We start from the raw sequence: 22,182 nt of genomic DNA, 5'->3' as shown, positions 1-22,182 counted from the left end.
AGCGATCTCCGGCTAGAGTGTCCAGGAGTTTATCTTTACTCTTCAACACCATTAAATTCCAGGAACAAGCGTGTGCGGCAGCCGAGCATCGTCTATCGAGGAAATACCTACATTGTGTGAAATGGATTCACTGAAGGTAGATATCCGTGCGAATTAGTGTAGTTTTCGTAAGGTGTGTGTAGTGGCGTGGTTTGGGAGTAGTTAGGGTGGTAACTGTGTGGTGTGGGCGAGTTGAGTGTGAGTGTTGAGCATGAGTGGTGTGTGAGTGTAATGAGGAAGGGGTTAATGGGCACTTGAGGGTGACCTGTGTCAAGGGGGGCACACTATCTTGCACTCTGACCTCAGGCGAGTACATAGAGCACTGTGTGTGTGTGTCGCGGCCTCACCTGCCCTCATTGTATCTCATGATTGACTATAATAAGCAGTAATACGCTTGTTATATAAACATGTTGAGGCAGAGTTCGTAGCAATTGATACTAACAGATAAAACTGATAACATCCTGCACAGTGCTCTCTCATTACCCATGACCAAATCTGGCTTAAATATTCTGATGCTCTGAAATGTCACATTTCATCATCCAGGCTACATGGACCAGAGCCTAAAATGTTGTATCGGTGGAGGGGTAACACTTCTGCTTTGTGTTGTTTGTGACTGCAGTCAGTGCTGTTCTTGGGTCAACTCGCCTCATTCTGGGGAAAAGATACAAGATTGCAAAATTGTGCATGAAGCTCTGCTAGCAACTTGGGTTATCTGGCTGCTGGGAAATGTTTTACCTAACTTTACCTAATGATGAGGCTAACCTAACTAATACCATAGCTAAATTTCTAATCTAATACATTGTATTTTGAGGATTCCATTAAATAACCTAGCCAGGTGACCTAACTAATACCTTATGTCTTGCTAAATAACCAATCTAGCAAATAATGTTATTATTTAATAACACTATCACGCTCCCGACATGCGCGCTGCCAACTTAGGTCATGGGCCCAACGTGCGAGCATGCGGGAAGGTGCGCAGCGACGCCTAAATGTGTATACTCGTTTCAGTTTACCTTAATTCTCGTGCTACGTCATTCATTTTGGTATCATTGTGTTTGCAATTAAATTCCCTACAGGTGTGTGTGAATATAATGTCCAAAAGCCTGGCGTGACTCTCAACCGCAAAGCCTAAAGTCTGCAAAAGTTACCTGTGAGCGCACAAAATCAGTAAAATGTGCATACTCTTTCCATTTTTCTCCTTAATTCTCGTGCTACGTCGCTCGTTTTAGTATCATTGTGTTCACAATTAAATTCCCTACAGATGTGTATGAATATAATGTACAAAAGCCTGGCGTGCCTCCTCACAGAAAAGCCTAAAGTTACCCATAAACGAGCAATAATTTGTACACTGCAACTCAATGTGTATACTCGTTCAGTTTGATAACATCAATTTTCGTGTTACGTCTTTCATTTTGGTATCAAATTGTTTGCAATAAAAAGGCACATATTTTAAAACTGGTCCCATAATAATAGAGCAATAACTGGAATTTTAACAAATATTTTAATTCTGGAAGTTCATCACAATTATTTATGTCTTTCCATCCAGTGTTCTGACATAAATTTTTTTTTTTACATCTTTCATTTTGGTATCAAATTGTTTGCAACATAAAGGCGCACATTTTAAAACTAGTCCCAACATAATAGGACAATAAATAGAATTTTACCAAATATTTTAAAAATTATACCAAAAACCTATTTATAATCTTTCAAGTGTTCGGACATCAAGTTTAATGTTATGTCTTTCATTTTGGTATCAAATTGTGCGCATTCTAAAGGGGCTTATTTTGATACTATCCCGAGGTTGATCAGATAAAAAATTAATTTTATACAAATATTTTTATAGTGGATGCAAGTCCTGTCCACTGCTAAGACTCGGGAGGAAAAAAATGGACGGGATCGGTGTCCAAAGAGAGCGACAGTGTTAACAATATATGGGTCTATGATTACAGAATAAATTCAGCCCATCTGATGGTGGCATTCAGTACTAATGGAATGATGCTTGCTAGATATACACTACTTGCTTTTTTTTCTTCTGAAAAGTTTTGCGGAATTACTGTGATTTGTTTTCTATGCACCTTGCAGTTTTCTGTAAAACTTTACTGATTCCTGGTAGTGTGACGTTAATAATCCCTACTCCCTGCACTTCTGTAAAGAGAATGGGAAATTTCCTATAATAGAATGGGAAATTTCTACCAGTCTGTGAACTGTCCCAACATCATAAGCAAATCCGCACATGCCTTGCTTCGGCAAACCAGAGTGCAGTACGCCGAACTGGGTGAGTTAGTCGAGCACAACGTGTGTGACCTAGCCGGAGTATGTTGACCAAACCACACACTGGAAAGTAAAGGGACGACGACGTTTCGGTCCGTCCTGGACCATAGACTTGAGAATGGTCCAGGAAGGACCGAAACGTTGTCGTCCCTTCACTTTCTAGTGTGGTTTGGTCAACATATTTCAGCCATGTTATTGTGACTCCTGCACCTAGCCAAAGATTCGCCGAATCGAGGTGTGTCGAGTCGAGGTTGTACTGTATTGTATAATGCTTTTATGTGTGGGGTTTAGAGGTGTTTGTGTATTACTAATTTCTCTGGTCTATTTGCATCCAGTGATAGCTTGGTAAGCTTTGTCACTTATTTCAGTGTGTATGTTGTGTACATTGGTACACAATATACTTACTTATTGTCTAACACACTTATTACCAAACTGTTATAATTTAATTTGTATTTATTTTTGGTAATAATTCAGTGTCATGGAACAGGAAGCCAGAGTGTATTCATTAATGTTAGGATTATATTGAGATTCTGCCCCTCCCCCTCCCCCAGGTTGAATTGCTGACTCAGCCCAGGATGCAACCCCACAACAAGCTGACTTAACTCCTGGGTACCTACTGCTAGGTGAACAGGGGGGCATTAGGTGATAGGAAATGTGCCCAACCATTTCTGATCTGTCCAGGATTTGAACCTGGAATTCTCAATTGGGTGTCAAAAAGGAACCCGACTATATTACTGGGACAGTCAACATGACCACTTGGTAATTATGTAAAATGTAAATTGTTCTGTGGCACATTAATTAAAAATATAAGTATCTGCAATTTATTAAAAATTAGTGAGTAAAAAAAAAAAAGTAGGGTCCTGACAGTTGAATGGACAGTGCTTTGGATTCGTAGTCCTGAGGTTCCGAATTCGATCCCTGGTGGAGGCGGAAACAAATGGGTGTTTTTCACCCTGATGCCCCTGTTCACCTAGCAGGAAATAGGTACCGGGAGGTTAGACAGCTGCTATGGGCTGCTTCCTGGGGCTGTGTAACAAAAAGGAGGCCTGGTCTAGGACTGAGCCGTAGGGGCGCTAATCCCGAAATCTCTCAACCTCAAGAAGATAACCTGTATAATGTTTATATTAACTACCTGTACTGGTACAGAGGACAAAAACTCTGGTTGCTTACCTGTCACTATCTTGTTTTCCAGTTAATACTCCGTGGGTTTTTTAGAGGATTAAGAGACAGCGTTGCCGGGTTTGTCCTCATCTTCGGGTATGATGCAGAAGTGCCAGAGAAGCCCCGCAGCTCCCCTTCTCAGGAAACCAACTTGGCGAAGAGACGTGCAGCGCAGCAGGTGGAAAAGAAAAAAAAGCAAGCTTTACAAAAAGAGTTAGTGCTGTGGAGGATTCTCCGAGATCCCTATGTGCATGTGACAGCTGGCTCTCGGTATTGTATTGACTGCTTGGCTTGTTTATGGTAATCAGTGATCACATGATATATTTAGCATTGATCTTAATATTTTACAGCACTGAGTTTAATGTATTTTAGTTACAGTACTTGATTTTCTCATAAATCAATTTATCTTGAAACACTCATGTAAACATCTTTAACCTTGGCTAACAACTCATTGCATGATATCACTCTCTTATTAGTCCGATTCTAACTTTTGTAATATAATTTCTAATTTATTTTCCATTTCCAACAATTTAGTATATTATTATGCTTAGGACTTGTGCGCATGTCAAATTTATGTAGGCTTTTGTCTTTATTATTGAAGCCTACAGCTATATAATGGAATCCTGTTAAATGAAAACCACGAGACTAACCTTTAAAGTGCGGTTATTGTCATACATTGATTCACAGGGTAATGCAGTTATCATATTCTGGTTAATCATTCTCTGGGTTTTACACAAATGGTGCTAACATGGCTATATGGATGTTGTTAAGTTTACCTTGATACAGTACATGAAATCATTATAATTACATGATATGGATGCCAGTTATGTTCATATGGTTTTCACAACTGTATATGGTTGTCAACCAATCATCATTTGATCATCATCATTTGAATATAATAAAGGAACTATAGGAGGCCTATTGGTTCAAACAAGGCAGCTCCTATTTATATTGTGGATAGAAATATGTGCCGTAGATATAAATAGGCGCTGCCTCATACACCCGAACATAAGAAATAAAGAAACTGTAGAACGCCAACTAACCCAAACATGGCAGCTCGTATTTATAGTTTTTTTTTTTTGAGATGTATACAAGAGGGATGATTCTTGTATAGCCACTAGTACGCGTAGCGTTTCTGGCAAGTTCTTATTTCTATGGTCCCTGGAATACGACCCCCACGAAGAAGCGTTTTTACAATCAAGTACCCATTTTACTGTCGAGTTAAACAGAGGCTACAGTTAAAGATTTGCACCCAGTAAATCTTCCCTGGCCAGGATACGAACCCAGGACAAAGCACTCGCGAAACGCCAGGCGAGTGTATTACCACTACACCACATACTGGTAATTCACGTGAAAGTTAATTCACCTATGTCTAACCTACGCTTGAAACAATCAAACAAGCTAATGTCAATTATATTACCAGTAATCTGTTCCACAAATTAACAAACCTGTTTGCAGACCAGTATTTAGCCAGGTCTTTCCTAAATCTAAACTTATACAATTTGTCCATTGTATCATGTTCTATATTGTGCTGATATATTTAATACCTTATTAATATCTCGCTCCTAATTCTTTGCCAAGTCTTTCTTCATATGGAATGTTTCTAATTTGTAGGATTAACTTTGTCATCCTTCGCTGAATGTGTTCTAGTGAATTTGTCTATTCTGTAGAATGGCAACCAAAACTGAACTGCATAATCTATATAGCTGCAGAATATAGCTGTTCTTAGAATATCACTTAGTGTTTTATTGCTAATGATTCTAGAAATAAGTCCCAGTATTCTATTTGCTTTATTTTGAACATTGTGCATATTTTGGCTTTAACCCTCGAATGACACTACTGTACTATACAGTACAGTATATGATTTTGGTCTAATTACCTGCACGGCGCACACTGTATATATACTTGTTAAAGTACAGCATAAGGTTTAAGTCATGGCTACACAGAGTTTACAACAGCTACCTCAGGGCTCCAGTAAACAGATGCCATTAAACAAAATAATCATGGGCATCATTCCCTGGTGCATGCAGCATGAGCTGTTCACCTTGTGGCCCCAGCATCGCTTACAAATTTTAAAATATATATGTAACTGCTATTATTTAGCGATGATAGATGATGGACCACTGTTTGGTCCATCTAAGAATCTTGAAACAACTTGGAAATCTTTCATATGAAGGAAGTTTGACAGCTTAAATTATTCTCTAGAAAGGCAATGAATTGGGGGTGACACGATAGAGGTGTAAAAGTGAATGAGTGGACATAACAGAGGATATTAATATGGTATTAAAAGTATCAATACAAGACAACATGAAACAATGGGGGGGTATAAAACAATGAGTATAAGTTGGATAAGTTTATATTTGGGAAAGATCTGGGTAAATATTGGTTCGGTAACAGGGTTGTTGATTTGTGAAACCAATTACCGCGTAACATAATAGAAGTAGGATTTCTTGATTGTTTCAAGCATAGGTTAGATATATAAATGAATAAGATTCATACAGTATGTCGTATCCATATCGAGATTCATATTTAGATATGAATTTCGAGATTGGATGGTTATAAATAGGAGTGGCCTCGTATGGGCTTATAGGCCTTCTGCAGTTACCATCCCTCTTTATGTTCTTATGTTCTTCTTATGTTTCCTCGAAGATATTTTTAGATTTATTTCAATATCTGATTTTTTTCCAATTTTATGCATTAGTGTGTCATTTAAGAAATTTATATAATGTGTAGAACATCTGAACACTCAAATATATTTGTCACTAATATGCACACAGTTACATCTTAGAACAATAACACACACTGTTTTTTGCTGCTGTTGCACAATATACACTATATGTACATATATACAGTATACTGTAACTACATTTTCATACACCATTATGAAGCACTAAGCAGTTCTGGTGGGAGTAATAATCTCGTAACCAGTTATCAAAGTTCAGCCGAGCCTCCCATGTTTTGCACGAAGTTGTATCTGCATGCATTGAATATATTACATTTTCTTTTTATTCCAAGCTCTGCCTTAGCACTCGCCCTAAACAGTGCTGTAAGGCTGAACTGTGATTGTAGTTAACACTTTCGCGCTCTTGAGCGCACGACCTCCCCACTACCCCGGGTGGGTTTGGGCATTCCACGGGTGCGCGTGGTAATTCTGAAACGTGTATTCTCTCCAACTTTGTCCCCCCCCTCAATTCTCGTCCTAAAATATTCAATTTGGTATCAATGTTCTCGCAATAGAATTCTCTAGAGGAGTAAATGCATATAAACTCCAAAAGCCCGGCTTACCACCTGCAGCAAACAAAGTGCGAGCGAGTGACCTGGGAGCGCGCAAGAGCGATAAAATGTGTACTCTTCACTTTGGTCACCTCAATTTTCGTCCTAGGTCTTTCATTTTGGTATCAATGGGTTCACAATAGAATTCTCTAGAGGAGTATATGCATATAAATTAAAAAAACCTGGTCACGCTCCATCCGCCGACAAGTTGAAGACGGGCCAAGTGTTACCCGCAAGGGAGCGCCCAGACGCCCACTCGCTACACCCCCAGTTCCCACCCACAAATGTTTAGTGTATATTCCGGTTGCTAACATCAATTTGTGTTACAGCACTCATTTTGGTTTGAAATTGTATCTAATGGAATGCTTTAGATGGATATATGCATACAAGAGCAAATTGAAGAACAATATTGCAAATACAATAAAGTATAAACAATAATATAAACTATATAAAAAACTTAAACTTTTTGTACTTAGCAATTCGGGGTTTGTGGCGCATGACATGGGTTGAGCAGTAGTTTTATCCACTCCACCTGCAGCAGGAAAATGTTTCTTGAAGGGTCAACACATGCTTTTTATAGGTGGAGTGGATGGTGGGCAAGCATTACTGCTTATCAGCCCAGAATTGTTTCTTGCGATGGTAGTTGGTGTAGCATGGTCCAGGACACAGTGCCACATTACATGCCTTGCACTTAGTGTCCCCTTTTCCCCAAAGGCGGCAAGCGGCGCGTTGGTGCGCAGTTTAAAATCAGTCCCCCCAAAATTGAATAAAAACCGTATTTTTGGCAAATACTTTAGTGGAAGACTCGATGCAGAGTCGTTACCAGACTTCCCTCTATTTAACGAATGACTTGATGCCTAGTTCTTACTGAACGAAAGTGTTAAAAATATAGTAAGACGCCCCCCTAAGTAATACAAATCTAATAGAAACTGCTATTGTTCTGAAATTCGGTCTTAAAATTGTCAGGGTTTTATTTGTTATTTTTAAGGAAGTTATACTGTGTTTATGGTATAGGGTACTAGGTATTTGATGTTACTCTACAGATCTGCTCCATGTGGTGATGGCCGCATTTGTGAGCCAGAAGCATGTCACACTTGTAGCGATTACATGCTTATACTTCAATTATTTTCAAATTTTACCTGTAAATAAATTATGATTTAGAACTCATTAAATGGGAGTTAGGTTTACAGTATTTATAAAATGAAAACTTTTGAAGTTCATTATGATAATAGAAACTAAGTGGCAAAAAACAGTATTTCAGTATTAAAGTATTTGTTTGGTAGTTTGTGACATTACGTCCTGGTGATGGTCTTTGGTACTACATTTGTTTGCAGCGAGACCAAAGTGACCCATCGCATCTTGCAGTGTTGCATCCTCAACGGTGCTGTTTTCGGCCTCAGTGTGGCATTGTTCCATTACATGCTGCTGCCGGGACTGAAGCAGGTGCTGGGGCTGTTTCTGGATGAGGAAGCGGGGCCAGTGTGGTCGTTGGTGCTGCCCACTCTAACTACCATCTTCAACACGTTGTGGGTCTTGCCACTCTTCGTGCTCTCCAGGATCATTAACACCATATGGTTTCAAGTACGCATTGTGGTGTGACCATGGTTTGTTGGGTTCAAGTGCTTAATTAGTACTCAAGTACCAATTTTTTAGTGTTTGTACCATTCTTGCAATTTCATAATGTACTTTAAACATGTTCTTGATATTTAGTTGAAAAGATTAAAGTATTTTTCAAGTACTTTCAGCATCTACTTGATATATTTTAAGTCACAACTATAAAAAAAAGGGCAACACTTGCATTTAAGCACCTTTGCTAGAGTTTGCTGGCTGCATTCAAAGGAGCAGGACATTGCTTGTTTGCCAGGTGTGACTTATGGCTTCATCTTTTGGTAATTATTTTATTTACATTTTGTTTACTTTATGTATTCTTAATTGAGATATTTATATGGAAGTAACAAATGAATGTATGGAAGTTATAATGTACACATGCAAGTAACTGTGTGTATGTAACAGTGTATGTATGGAAGTAAGTTTTTACCTATCAGTGAGATATATTTTTATATATATATATATATATATATATATATATATATATATATATATATATATATATATATATATATATATATATATATATATATAAATATAAATATATATATATATGAATATTTATATATACAAGAGTTTTTACAATCTTGTCAAGCCAATAGCATCCATAGCATTTCGGGCAGGTTCCTAATCTTAATCTTCCATGGAATATGACTTGCTAAATTGTTTTAACCAGGTACCCATAAACTGCTGGATGAACAGAGGCATACAGTTAAGGATTGGCACCTAGTCAATCCTCCCCGGCCAGGATATGAACCCAGGCCAAATCATTTATGAAGTGCAATGCGAGTGTTACCACTGTGCCACAGAGACTGCTAATCTAATCCAAGACTGTAGCTCTTCTAGCTCTTTATGCCTCACCTAGCCATTTTACCTGATGTGTTAATCACCTCTCAACATTAAGAGAAAATATGATGGAAAAAGTTTTGGATTTACACATTGAAATAGTGTAGTTGCCCCAGTGTAGTTGTGTTTGTGGTGTCCCGTCTTCCCAGCACTGTCATATAACTCTTTGAAATTACTGTTTTAGCTTCCACCACCACCTCACCTAACTTGTTCCAACCGTCTACCCCACTATTTGTGAAAGGGAATTTTCCTGTTTCTTCGGCATCTTTTAGTTAGTTTTAAATCTATGACCTCTTGTTCTTGAAGTTCCAGGTCTCGGGAAATCTTCCCTATCAATTTTATCAATTCCTGTTACTATTTTATAAGTAGTGATCATATCGCCTTTTTCTTGTCTTCTAGTTTTGGCATATTTAATGCCTCTAACCTCTCGTCGTAGCTCTTGCCTTTCAGTTCTGGGAGCCATTTAGTAGCATGTTTCTGCACCTTTTCCAGTTTGTTGATGTGCTTCTTAAGATATGGGCATCATACAACCGCTGCATATTCCAGCTTTGGTCTAACAAAAGTTGTGAAAATTAATGAATATCTTGAGAGAAATGCCACTAGAGCTGTGAGGTGGGCACGAACCTGCGACCAAGGTCGTAGCCGAGCGGACAGCACGCTGGACTTGCGATCCTGTGGTCCTGGGTTAGATCCCAGGCACCGGCGAGAAACAATGGGCAGAGTTTTTTTCACCCTATGTCCCTGTTACCTAGCAGTAAAATAGGTACCTGGGTGTTAGTCAGCTGTCATGGGCTGCTTCCTGGGGTGGAGGCCTGGTCGAGGACCGGGCCGCGGGGACACTAAAAGCCCCGAAATCATCTCAAGATAACCTCAAGAAGAAGGCACTGCTAACCACATACTCTACCACTGGAACACCACAATGTGTAGGAAACACATGTAGGAAACGTGTGAAACACTTACGTGAACAGTTTTTGTGCTTGTACAAAATGAGGATTTCAGAGACAAACCTAAAATAATTCCAGAGCACACCATAGAATACATAGGCATCTTAAGACAAAGTGGAAAAATTACTCGAGGGGCTAGTAAGAAATAAAGCAGATCGACTAGGAGTTTCACCTTGGGTGCTGCGAAAATGTGCAACTGAGCTGAGCATTGCACTTAATTAATATTTCAGACATCCTTGTGCACAGGAATTTTAGCAGATATATGGAAAAAGGTAAACATGGTTCCAATCTACAAGAATAATAGCTGAGAAGACCCTCTAAATTATAGACCCGTATCATTAACAAGTGTGGTAGTCAAAACACTAGAACAAATGCGTGGAGAGTAATGACATAAACGGACAGACAGTTTGGTTTTTGAACGGGAAGATCCTGTGGTCAAATCTACTTAGTTTTTTCTAGAGCCACAGATTCTATAGGAAAGAGATGGTTGGATTGACTGTGTCTATCTGGACCTAAAAAAGGCATATGACAGTCCCACACAAGAGATTGTTTTGGAAACTGGAACATGCTGGAGCGGTGATGGGGATACTTTTGACATGGATGAAAAAAATTGACAGATGAGGGTGGTAATTGGAGGCAATGTATCTGATTGGAGGAATGTTACTAGCAGAGTACCAAAGGGTTCAGTTCTTACACCAGTAATTTTTGTGGTCTACATCAAAGATCTACCAGAAGGAAGACAGAATTCTATGAACATGGTTTGCTTATGATGCTAAGCTACTAGGGAAGATTGGAGACCTAGATTGTTATGCCCTTCAAATTGATTTCGATAAAATAAGTGCTTGGAGCTAGTGCCATGTGGTAAATGAAATTCAATGTGAATAAATGCCATGTTTTGGAATGTGGAACTAGAGAAAAGACCTCTTACAACTTACAAATTGTGGAAGGGCATTAAAGAACTCTAATAAAGAATGAGATCTATAGGTGGTTTGGGACTGTCTCCAGAGGAACATATAAAGAACATTTGTGTGAGGAGCATTTGCATCGCTTTCCAACTTCACACTTTTTTTTTTTAATTACATGGATGGGGAAATACTAAAGAAACTGTTCATGACATTTGTGAAACCAAAATTGGAATATGCAGCTGTTGTATGGTGGGAGTTGATATCTGAGTGGACAATGCTTCAGATTCGTAGTTCTGAGGTTCCGGGTTCGATCCCCGGTGGAGGCGGAAACAAATGGGCAGTTTCCTTCACCCTGATGCCACTGTTACCTAGCAGGAAATAGGTACCTGAGTTAAGGGGGCATTATTTATGGAAACTTAGTTGTTCAATGTCAACCATTATTTTTTGACTAGTTGTATGTGAAAAGGGCTGCAGTTGTTCTAAGTTTCAGTACTGTAGCCTAAATAGTAAGGGAGATTTTTATTTTCTTATTTTTTTTCAACGCATTTTACACATTTTCAAGTGTAAGTTTACAACCACACCTTTCAGATATAATCATTCTATGACACTTTTCTGACACATTAGCATATAATAAAGGATCTATAGGAAGAAATTTTCCAAAACGTCTTTAATTTTTCTAATACAAATAGTCAAAAGTTCCCCCACAAAATTATGCTATTTATTGCTATTTATAAAATCAATAAATGAACTCAGGAAAAAATGCTTCCTTAGGATTTCAGAGGCATAAACTTTACATAGAAGGTGTAAGTTTCATGTGAATTGAATAAAAAAATGAAAGATTTACTTTCAAGTAACATAAACGTTCAAATAAGTAAAAAATAAAGTCTAAGATGTTGCCATCTGTGGCTGAGGTTGACATCAACCAATTTCCTCCAAAATTGGCACCCTTACAGATATGCTTACATGCAGTCAGGTGTATAAGTTTCATGCAAATTGCCCTATAAAAAAAAAGATATAAAATTAAAAAAACAAAAAAAATTGACTTTTTCTAACTAATTTTTTTTAATAAAACTAATTATGATTTGTTTTTAATATATGCTATTATGATAGCTGAGTCATAGACATGATTTCAGTTGACATTTTTGTTTGATAGTTTTTGACCATTTTTGAAAATTTTTGACACGATTCAATATTTTTTTTTCTCCCTTCCTATATATGTAGTGATGCTGAGATTTGGACCAGATGAAACCCTTTTTATATACAACTTGTCAAAAAAGTTTGATTGAAATCGAACGAGTTTTCACTTATTGCATATTTTGGCCAAATTTGGAAGTAACGCCCCCCTTAAACAGCTGCTATGGGCTGCTTCCTGGGGGTGGGTAACAAAAAGGAGGCCTGGTTGAGGACCAGGCCGTGGGGACGCTAAGCTCCAAAATTCTCAAGATGCCCATATCTCAAACATATCAGTAAACTGAAAAAGGTGCAAAGGCATGCTACAAAATGGCTTCCAGAACTGAAAAACAAGTTATAGAGAGAGGCTAAAGGTGTTAAATATGCTAAAGCTAGAATATAGAAGAAAAATAGGTGGTATGTTCACCTCCTTAAATATAATTACAGTACAGGAATCGACCAAATTGATAGAGGAATTTGTGAAACCAGCAACTTCAAGAACAAGAGGTCACAGATTCAAGCTATGGAAATAAGTGCCAAAAAATATTAGAAAGTGTTCTTTTGCAAACAGAGTGGTAGAACAAGTTAAGTGAGAAGGTGGTGGAGGCCAAAACTATCAGTAGTTTCAAAGCAATACATGACAAAGTTCTGGGAAGACAGGAGACTATGAACGTAGCTCTCATCCTGTAACTACACTTGGGAAATTATACACACTGTGAATGAACCATCTGTTGGACTGACTAATTGGAAAATGAAAAGGAACTAGACGAAATGTGGGAAACTTTTTGTTGCATGGTTGAGTTTGGAATAAGAGCAAAGATGTAGCATATTATTGAATTTATATGGGTATTGTATTGTGCATCTAATTAGGAAAGTCATATTTATTTGGAAGTACTGTATGTACAGTAATTATCAAAAGGCATCAAGCCCGTACTACTACTTAGCACAGTCTGTGTCATAGAGTATTACAACTTTCTTAGATATTATTTAGGATAGGAATAGGAGAAGAAAGACAAGTTGATAGTGGCTTTTAAGCATATTTCTAGATACAGCTCTAGATACAGGGTTCGATCCTGGGTGCCGGCGAGAAACAATGGGCAGAGTTTATCACCCTATGCTTCTGTTACCTAGCAGTAAATAGGTACCTGGGTGTTAGTCAGCTGTCACGGGCTGCTTCCTGGGGGTGGAGGCCTGGTCGAGGACCGGGCCGCGGGGACACTAAAAAAAGCCCCGAAATCATCTCAAGATAACCTCAAGATCTAAACATCTTGACAGCAAAGTTTTCTAGTCAGATGGATAGCTATGTACAATAGTGATGGATGTTCATACTGTGTTTACCGAGAGCGTAGAGTAAATGGGTTTTAATGTGGCTTTATTCTCCACAGGACATAGCCGACAGTGCATATCGCCAGCGCCAAGGACGTCCCCAACTGATCAGCAGCATCAGTAAACTTGTAGCTGATATTCTCATCTCCATCTTTGTCCAGTTTCTTTTTCTCATTCAGGTCAGTAGTCACTGTGGATGAAGGTTGTTGGTGCGTTGTGTCCAGTATGGCTAGCATGTAGAAAGATTATATCTTAGGTATTCATTAACGCAGTTGTACCTGAGAAAAACAATGGTTTTAATTTGTGATTGATCATGGGAAAACTTATGTGTTTTACTTTATCAGATAAGCAGTAAATAAACTCATTTTTCCAGGCTAGCTTGATGAAACTGGTGCCTCTGGTGGGTGTTGATTTGATGCTGAACGGTATTCACCTGTGTATGCTTAATGCACTCTATGCCTTTGAGTACAGATGGTTCAACATGGGTTGGGAACTATACAAGAGATTAAGGTGAGTAGTGTGGTGGAAGAGTGCGCATGCATGTGCTTATGTGGGTTCGTGTACATGCGGTGGGGAAATCCAAAGAGGCAAAGAGGGGCAAGAGCTTATGTATGAGTGATTATCACACCTGTTTATGCACCAAATTCCTTTGGACTTTTTCTCCTACTTCTGTTTGAGGTGAGATGCTCACCATCCTTTTGAGAATAGTGATAGTTTACACATTTTATTATATAAATATCACACTACACACTATTGAATAATATTACTGCATAAAACTGTGAAAATTCAATCAGAAACATTGAAATAATTAGGTAATAATATCTTTGCGGTAACTCCTGCCTGATGGCTCGGCTGGATAAGACCAGCTTTGACGTGTACTCTTTCACCGCCTGCATCTTACCAGACTTCCTCGCCTAATCATGGCTAAAATATGTCGTCTACAATTTATATTTTTTCCCTGTGATCAGGGAACACATTTTAACAATCTTAGAAGGAAATTTTTTGTTTAAATTTTGTTTTTTTGCATAGCGGTGTTGTCGGCTATTAATAGTTGCACAGCCCTGGGGTTAAACTGGCTTTTTTTATCAATAGTTAGGCTAGAATGGAGTAGGGAAGAGATCAGTGGCCAATGAAATCACTTTACCCCAGGTGGCTCAAATTCCCAAGGGGGAAGGGGGGGCAAATAAACAGAAACAGGAATGCAGGGAGAATAAACCAGAACAAGTATGATTTTCTCATAAAGAGGGAGAGGGTAGTTTAAATTACAGAATAAAAGATCTTTGATGTTTATAAAGATGTGCTCTATATTGATCAATATAACATTTACAGGTATTACGTTCTCTCATTTTTTAAGTTTAATCATGGATATTTTATTGAGCAAATCAACAAAGATTAACAATTGAATCCCAAGGCAAATGATTGGTTTAATCATCAATACAGAATAGGCTAACTAGGCCATGGGTATATTAAGTAAAAATCAGTGGCAAGTACAGAAAAAATCATTATTAGAAATATCCTATTATCAAGAGCTGCCAATATTCAGGACTGCTGGATTGCATAATCTAAACTGTTGACCTAAACCTATGAAATACTAAGGGCAAATGTTAAATCACAAAGTGAGGAAACAAGGTAGCAAAGCAACAGCCTGGTGGACCAAACTCTCACAAGTCGAGCCTGGCCTCGGGCCGGGCTTGGGGAGTAGAAGAACTCCCAGAACCCCATCAAGCAGGTATCAAACAGGAGGTACATTCAGCTCTTAATAACTAGCTCATGTAATGTGGGGGAAGCTTGTTTTCTTGTCCCATAATGGCTGAAATTTAGTAGTGCTCATATCTTGATGCCTAACATGAATTTCCAGGGCCTGGCTGCTGTTCTTCCCTTCTGCAACCTTATACTCTGGTGTGTGCTTCAATAATTTACTTATAGTTCACTTGTAGAACAACACACAGACTTGTGTATGGGAGAAGTGTTGGAATCCCTAGATTCTGCAAGGTAGTGTTACATTGGGTGTGAAAGTATTGTATGACTGTGTTCTATATCAGACCTCCAGGAGAAAAACATGGCACGAGAGTGCTAGATTGTCTAAAATTGAGAATGTAAGAAGTGTGTAAAGGATGCATGTGACAAGTATACAGGAAAGGAATATGTAATAAAGTTTTGTATAAATGATGAGGGGTGGTTAAAAAACTAAGATGTGTGAGTTGGTAGAGTAGGTCAGTAGTAATTTACTCAAATTGTTTGGACACCTGCTTTAATAATTCCATTCAGGTGTCTTCTGGAAACCCAGTTTATCGGGCATGACTAATTGTCATTTCACATGGGTATTTCCCTATTTACTGTACTATTTGTAAGCAAAATAATGGTTTGACTGCTGTACAGTAGAAGAGTGAAGTAGAGGTGTTTTGATGATAGGCAGTGTGTTCATCATGGAAGGGGAAAATAGTGTTACATTGTTACGGCTCTACTGGGACACAACCGGGTTCTTTTCTGATGGTATTAGTTTTTTGGGTATCCGGCCCCAAGTTAGTAGAGGCTTTCAAGGGGTGAGCTCCGTAACGCAAGTAAAATCAACGGGGGAGGTACATTAAATACACAAGTATACTAAATTGTATATATATTCCTTTCCCACCACCATATGTAAATTAAAGTCACACAAGGGAATTATTACTACACAATATTTACATCTTCGTCTTCCTCTGAAGACACTGGATACTCGGCGACGCTCACTCTGGGTAGCCTTTCCTGGTTTCCTCTTCCGTGGCCCCAGAACCCACGATGAATCTACCCTGGCCACAGGCCAGCCAAATTACAATCCCACTGGGTGCCTCGTCGTGATGGCCTACAACCACAGTCCAGCCTGTAGCTGGCAGGTACTAGTTAGCCTCACTGTTAGGCCACTCCACAACTAATATTAGGGTTGCGAGCCCTAGGCAGGAGCCTCGTGTGACTCTCTGGTCACTCCTCGGTCGGCACCGCAGTGGGTGGTCTCTTCCACCAGCCAGCCCTGGAGACGCCGAATCCCGTCACTGCCACTCCTCAGGCAGGCTATCACACACTCAGCAGAGTTCGTCCGGGGGTGGCTCACAGCTTCTACAAAGCAGACTGGTGAAGAGACCTTGGCTGCCTGGAGTAGACTGATTTCAACGTACCTCACAGCCGTCCTAGGTTGACTGAAGCAGACACGTCATCAGTACTGGGGACACTACATGGGACCACTAGGAAACATCACTTACTAGCTTAGACACAAACGTCCACCTCTTTGCTCCATAGATTGCGTTCACTGTCTAAGCGCCACCTCACCAGAGGTCAGCAGCGGCTACGTCACGAGCCGACTAGGACAGGTATCCAGCACTTATTGCCAGCATCTCCCGTCATCACTAGATGGCGTTGTCCATGTTATGGGATTTTCGGGAGCGGACTCACAGATGGCGTGGACTTCACTGCTTCGTGCTCGGGCGAGGAATTTTGGTTCGTAACATACATACAGGAAGGCTTCATGTTATAGGGATTACAGAGAGGCAAGAGAGGGTGAAATAGGGATCACTACCTAGAGGCTACTCTTATCTTTGAAGGAAGCTATTATGAGAAGTACAATATATAAGGTTGAGAGAACATTAGTACTGCTTATGAGAACACAAAATAAAAACCCATGGATAATGTTTTAGAATTAAAAAATGCAATATATCTATGCAAATATTAATATTACACTTAGAATAAATTATATACATTAAAGTTTATATAAACTTTGATTTCTTTTGTGACTAGCAAGTAGTAATTACTTCATTATTATAAATAAATAATTGTGCAGAATTATAGGATAAATATTCAGGTGCTGTCAAATACATTAATGTTTTAAATGTTAACTGAAGGTTGTACATGGACCACTTTTGTAAAGATGAGCAGTTCCCAGATGATACAGTATGATAAAGTAGGAATAAATCTCACTTATGTCACTGGCAAAAAACTTCAGTCATAGCCAATGCTTATCAGTCACTGCCTTTAACACAGTGTGTTAAAGATAAACTTTGTTGTAATAATGGTTCCATTTGTTTAGCTTTGTTTTGTCATTCGCTTAGATCATTGGGAACTCAAACTTGGGCCTCTAAAGATTAGGCCTAAATTGCCCTACAACTAGACCTTGGATGCTCACAATAAAGAAGGCCACAGTTATCCTACCAACCAGACCATGGATGCTCAAAATATAGGCCACAGTTATCCTACCAACCAGACCATGGATGCTCAAAATATAGGCCACAGTTATCCTACCAACCAGACCATGGATGCTCAAAATATAGGCCACAGTTATCCTACCAACCAGACCATGGATGCTCAAAATATAGGCCACAGTTATCCTACCAACCAGACCATGGATGCTCAAAATATAGGCCACAGTTATCCTACCAACCAGACCATGGATGCTCAAAATATAGGCCACAGTTATCCTACCAACCAGACCATGGATGCTCACAATAAAGAAGGCCACAGTTATCCTACCAACCAGACCATGGATGCTCAAAATATAGGCCACAGTTATCCTACCAACCAGACCATGGATGCTCAAAATATAGGCCACAGTTATCCTATCAACCAGACCATGGATGCTCAAAATATAGGCCACAGTTATCCTACCAACCAGACCATGGATGCTCAAAATATAGGCCACAGTTATCCTACCAACCAGACCATGGATGCTCAAAATATAGGCCACAGTTATCCTACCAACCAGACCATGGATGCTCAAAATATAGGCCACAGTTATCCTATCAACCAGACCATGGATGCTCACAATAAAGAAGGGTCTCAGATTTGTTGTTAGGTTGAGAATGAGTGAGAAAGGAATTTTGAGAACTCAATAGATGTAAGGGCATTTATTCCATAATGTTGATTGTAACTTTGCCTCTGTATTGCAGTTTCATCGAGGAGAACTGGCCGTACTTCATGGGGTTTGGCCTTCCTCTGGCATTTATCACAATGTATCAATCTTCAATGTATAGTAGGTGAGGTCCAATGTTGACGTCTGTACTTCACTCATCATATCTTGTGCTGGAGAGATTTTAGATTCAGCACTGTAATTTATTAATTTTTGAAGTAAGATATTTCTTTCTATATAAAGTAAATGACCTACAACCATGTCGTAGCTCAGTCGATAAAGGCAGCGACTGGGATGATCTCTGACGTAGGTTCAAATTCTTGTCACGGCCTTTGTGGATTTGTTTATATAAAGTAAAGTTCACAATAACATGAAATTAATTTTCATTCATCATATTTATTACATAAACCTATTATACAAATTTTGTATATGTAGTCAGCCAGGATGTCACAATCTCAACATACTAATGCCTTAATATGAATTTGTTCTTAATTTGTGTAATTTGCTTATATTTTTTCAGTGGCTGTCTCTTTGCTTTGTTATTTCCCGTTTTCATCATCAGTGCTAACGAGGCTGATCCAGTGCTCAACTCAAAGTAAGTTCGTGTGTTGCAGTATGAGTGCATGTGCCTAGATGTGTGTGTATGGTCCAATGATAGGTCCTAAAGCCCAGCAATTGACATAATAGTACTATTGTTCAGTAACAATATTCTCCATACCTGATGAACCAGGCTGTGACTCATATGTCAGGCTGCCGGCAGCCTCATTGAACAGCCTGGTTGATCAGACCAGCAACCAGGAGGCCTGGAGGACTGGGATGCGGGAATATTGATCCTCGAAATCTCCAACTTAGCAGGTACAGTAGCAGTATGGCAGGTACTCAGTAGGTGCCATTCTTCCAATAATATTTACAGTTAAAAATTGTGTACAGTATATTAATGAGCAAGCTTTAACTAACTTCTAACTAACCATAATGTAACAGTTCTATTGTTACGTAAAGTATAGTGACAATAAACACACACACTAAGAATATATATATTTGGTCGAGTATACAGAAGTACTCAGGTGATACTTTGGTGAGCAATGGTGAGTTGAGCGCACTGAGAGTCAATACAGTATCTCGCAAGTGTCTGTTCTAGACCACACTTGAAAGTAGATAGTAGTAAATTATCCATTTAATTTATTTATTGCTCTAAATAGGAAGACTCATTAGTGATTGATGCACACTCGCTAGACCTACTACTACTCAGGAGTATCTTGGTGACTAAACGGTCAAGCTCCTCCAGTCACACTCTCGTGTGTACAGGCTACACCAATATTACAGTATTTACCATCTCTCGCCAAAGACGTTCTTAAACTGCAGGATTGGTAATTTTGGACAACACACTTTCTAAATTTGTGGGCATGAAACAAAAATATTTTTTCAAAGGAGTGCTTGGCCTGTGGTATACACAGTATTTAATTTTGCCATTTAGTGGGTAGCATAGATTAGTTAGGTTATCATTATTATGCTTTGAAGCTCAAATAAGCTACCAAAAAAATCTTGTGATTCAATTCTGAAGATAATAAATTACTGGTATATTGTAAAAACAAAATTTTGTTGAAGTGTTATTAATAAACCAGTTATGTTCTTGCCGTTCACAAAAAATAATAGGAATTATAATATATATTTCATGAATTATTATATATGAATTATAATATACTAAAGATTTTATTAGTGTTAAAGCACACAATAATTCCTGTGTAATAGCAAGTGTAAAGTATCAGAATGTAGATACAAAAGCACAAGGAATGTGTGTGGCAGTGGCAAAATTGACTTCTTAGCCCAATAGTACCCACTAGGTGAGTACAACTTCATGAATGTGCCAGACTAACAGTATGGCAAGGAAAATCTATTTACTATTTTTCCATTCTTATATAACTTACTGTCCCTACTATAGAAAAAATATATAAAATAATTTCTCTGCATTTCTGGGGGCTGTGTATTTAATTATTGCCACATTCAAAGGGTAGTTGGACATCAAATATTAAAATTCAAATGAAAACTTTGTACTGTATCATTACAGTATTTGATAGTGAATATCTGAAACATCGAGATTACAGAAAATATTTTAAAGTTGATTTTGCTTTGGCTGTTAAGTTCAATAAAATATTTTAGGAATGAAGTTCTGTAGTTATATACTGTACTAAGGTTTACATTATATTTATCTCATTTTGCAGTGGTTGCCAAATGCACTTGTTTTCCTTGGTGGTTGGTGTGTCGAACCGCATCATCCAGACTTTAGTCACAAGACATCCTCCACCGACCCCCAGCAAGACTCCTCAGCCATCTCCTTATCGTTCTACTTCCTTTCGTCCCAGTAGACGTTAGGAAGATTGCTTTACTCGACGGGAATTGCTTCAGACATTTGAAGCTGTTTTATGGTCTGTGACCAAAGCAAAAGTTGCTTCACCAAAGATGCAACAATATTTCATATTAATATTACTTGGCCAGCAGTTCTGTTGTATATGAAGAATTATTTTGATCACATATTGATTGATGGTGATTTAGAGATATCATCTCTCTTCCCCAGAAGTGGAGCTATTAAGCCCCATGGATTTTTTATATCCATATAACTTTGTCAAATAGGTCATTGACAGGGTGGTTTCTTACACCCCTTTACTCACTCAACTGGAACTTGTTCCATCAGCTATGAGAGTTTTTATTTGGCTGCATCTCTTGCCATCTTGTGCAAGGGACAATTAGCAATAGTATCTATGAGGAAAATATGCGAGTGTATAGTAATTTTAAGGTTTTACGATTGGCTTGTGAAGTCTGAGAAATATAGAACAAGAAATGTGAATGTACTTAAAAAGTAAAATGGAGTGAGATATTACAGACAGTATGTGAAGAATCTGTAAGCTTATGACTCATGAGTAAGTGGATGTAAGGAAACCTTAGTGAACACATTGATGTAACATGGATGTAGCATGAATGAAAGACTGATACATATTGTTTGCGACATGAAAATTTAAGCTAATAATTTATTTAAACTTACAGGAACTTTGTCAGTATATTGAATATTTTGTTATATTATGAAAGATAGTTTTACAAAATGACATCATTTGCAGACTGATTCCTGTGCCTGAAGAAGGCATTTTATTTAATATTTTAGGACATTGTTCAACTTATGTGGTGAACAATGTCCTAAACTTTTGTAACTTATGTGGTTTGTGTGGTTTATGATGAAAGCTGTTATTGTACAAATTCATTCAGATCACAATCACACCCACATACTCGTGGCAGGAGTGAGCTGTTACCCACGTTTTCAATACTGTAGCTCAATTCTAGTGTAACTATTTTATATACAGTATATATAAAAAATAAATTCAAATTTGGTAGTTATTTCCTTCAAGAGCTTCGTATTGGCATCGTTAGTGATCTTTAGTGCATTTTGATTATCCCACACTTTTTGGTGCTACATAGTCTCCCCGGTTTGGTCCCTTCTATTGATAATTACTTGGTGCTTTCTTTTGATAATTACTTATTGGTGCTACCCCCAATACCCAGTCTAGCCCGTTGTTGCCGTGATGGGGTGTAGTGGGCGGCTGCCGGAGTGTGATGCTCCTTGGGACAGTCCTCTGTCCTTTTGTAGCCTTATGCTCCTGCTGCTGTCCTCTTGAATTGTGCCAGATAACTTTTCCTTTTCCTTATGTTTCGTTTTCTTCCCCCCCCCTCCCCACCCCCACTCCCTGCTTTTCCTTTCTAATTGTCATTTACTAATGACCTT

The 22,182-nt window shown here is 38.6% G+C and overlaps 1 protein-coding gene across 8 annotated transcripts in view; it reads left to right on the top strand.

Moving 5' to 3' along the window:
- LOC123755926 (EI24 domain-containing protein tank) overlaps positions 1 to 21,786 on the top strand; it is a 22,309-nt gene extending 523 nt beyond the window's left edge. The window contains exons 2-9 of one of the 8 annotated variants that reach the window (XM_069300209.1): positions 63 to 136; positions 3,503 to 3,771; positions 8,079 to 8,325; positions 13,603 to 13,722; positions 13,917 to 14,053; positions 18,454 to 18,540; positions 18,934 to 19,008; positions 20,633 to 21,786. In XM_069300209.1, the coding sequence (XP_069156310.1) occupies positions 122 to 136; positions 3,503 to 3,771; positions 8,079 to 8,325; positions 13,603 to 13,722; positions 13,917 to 14,053; positions 18,454 to 18,540; positions 18,934 to 19,008; positions 20,633 to 20,783 (1,101 nt within the window). In that variant the 5' untranslated portion in view covers positions 63 to 121 and the 3' untranslated portion in view covers positions 20,784 to 21,786. Of the gene's footprint in view, positions 137 to 2,257; positions 2,315 to 3,502; positions 3,772 to 8,078; positions 8,326 to 13,602; positions 13,723 to 13,916; positions 14,054 to 18,453; positions 18,541 to 18,933; positions 19,009 to 20,632 lie in introns of those variants that run through there. The other 7 variants (XM_069300210.1, XM_045738887.2, XM_045738892.2 and 4 more) reach the window with 7 other exon arrangements.
- The last annotated feature ends 396 nt before the right edge of the window (positions 21,787 to 22,182 follow it).

This window comes from Procambarus clarkii, chromosome 43, assembly GCF_040958095.1.
Source record: "Procambarus clarkii isolate CNS0578487 chromosome 43, FALCON_Pclarkii_2.0, whole genome shotgun sequence".
NCBI lineage: Eukaryota > Metazoa > Arthropoda > Malacostraca > Decapoda > Cambaridae > Procambarus > Procambarus clarkii.
This window is presented reverse-complemented; position numbering and strand designations above follow the sequence as displayed.